This window comes from Coturnix japonica, unplaced genomic scaffold (assembly GCF_001577835.2).
Source record: "Coturnix japonica isolate 7356 unplaced genomic scaffold, Coturnix japonica 2.1 chrUnrandom786, whole genome shotgun sequence".
In the NCBI taxonomy this organism is placed as follows: Eukaryota; Metazoa; Chordata; class Aves; order Galliformes; family Phasianidae; genus Coturnix; species Coturnix japonica.
The window spans coordinates 9852-10472 of record NW_015440145.1 but is presented as its reverse complement, the minus strand read 5'-3'; the positions used below and the strand labels follow the sequence as shown (position 1 = coordinate 10472).

At 53.9% G+C, this 621-nt stretch overlaps 1 protein-coding gene and 1 long non-coding RNA gene across 3 annotated transcripts in view; one reads left to right on the top strand and one right to left on the bottom strand.

Annotated features, from left to right (window-relative positions):
* Positions 1-621, top strand: part of LOC107307693 — a 14773-nt gene that overhangs the window by 4812 nt on the left and 9340 nt on the right. Inside the window, exon 3 of the long non-coding RNA XR_001552483.2 lies at positions 181-293. This is a non-coding gene — a long non-coding RNA (uncharacterized LOC107307693). The remainder of the gene's footprint in view (positions 1-180; positions 294-621) is intronic.
* EIF1AD (eukaryotic translation initiation factor 1A domain containing) overlaps positions 1-621 on the bottom strand; it is a 13117-nt gene that overhangs the window by 3608 nt on the left and 8888 nt on the right. For both annotated transcript variants that reach the window (XM_015851209.2, XM_032441920.1), the window contains exon 2: positions 167-275. In XM_015851209.2, coding sequence (XP_015706695.1) covers positions 167-275 — 109 coding nt within the window. The remainder of the gene's footprint in view (positions 1-166; positions 276-621) is intronic.

Sequence of the window (621 nt, the reverse complement as noted above, 5' to 3'; positions counted from 1 at the left end):
GCCATGAATGGGGACTCAATGGTATCAATGGGGCCATGAATGGGGACTCAATGGTATCAATGGGGCCATGAATGGGGCCATGAATGGGGACTCAATGGTATCAATGGGGCCATGAATGGGGCATCAATGGGGCCGTATTGGATCCCGTGGGGCTGTTGGTTCCCACCTCGTTTGATCCAGACGTGGTGCCGGAACCGGGCCGGCATGCTCACCAGGAAGCGCGACCCGTCGGACGCCTCCACCTCGTGCAGGTTGTTCCCGGGGCTGCTCAGAACCTGCAGCGGGACGGCGGCGTGAGAGCAAACCCCATAACCCTATAGACCCTATAACAGCCCATACCCCTATAACAGCCCATACCCCTATAACAGCCCATACCCCTATAGACCCTATAACAGCCCATAAACCCTATAACACCCCATAACCCCTATAGACCCTATAACAGCCCATAAACCCTATAGACCCTATAACAGCCCATAACCCCTATAGACCCTATAGCAGCCCATAACCCCTATAGACCCTATAACAGCCCATAACCCCTATAGACCCTGTAACAGCCCATAAACCCTATAACACCCCATTGCCCCCTATAGACCCTATAACACCCCATAGCCCCCCATAACA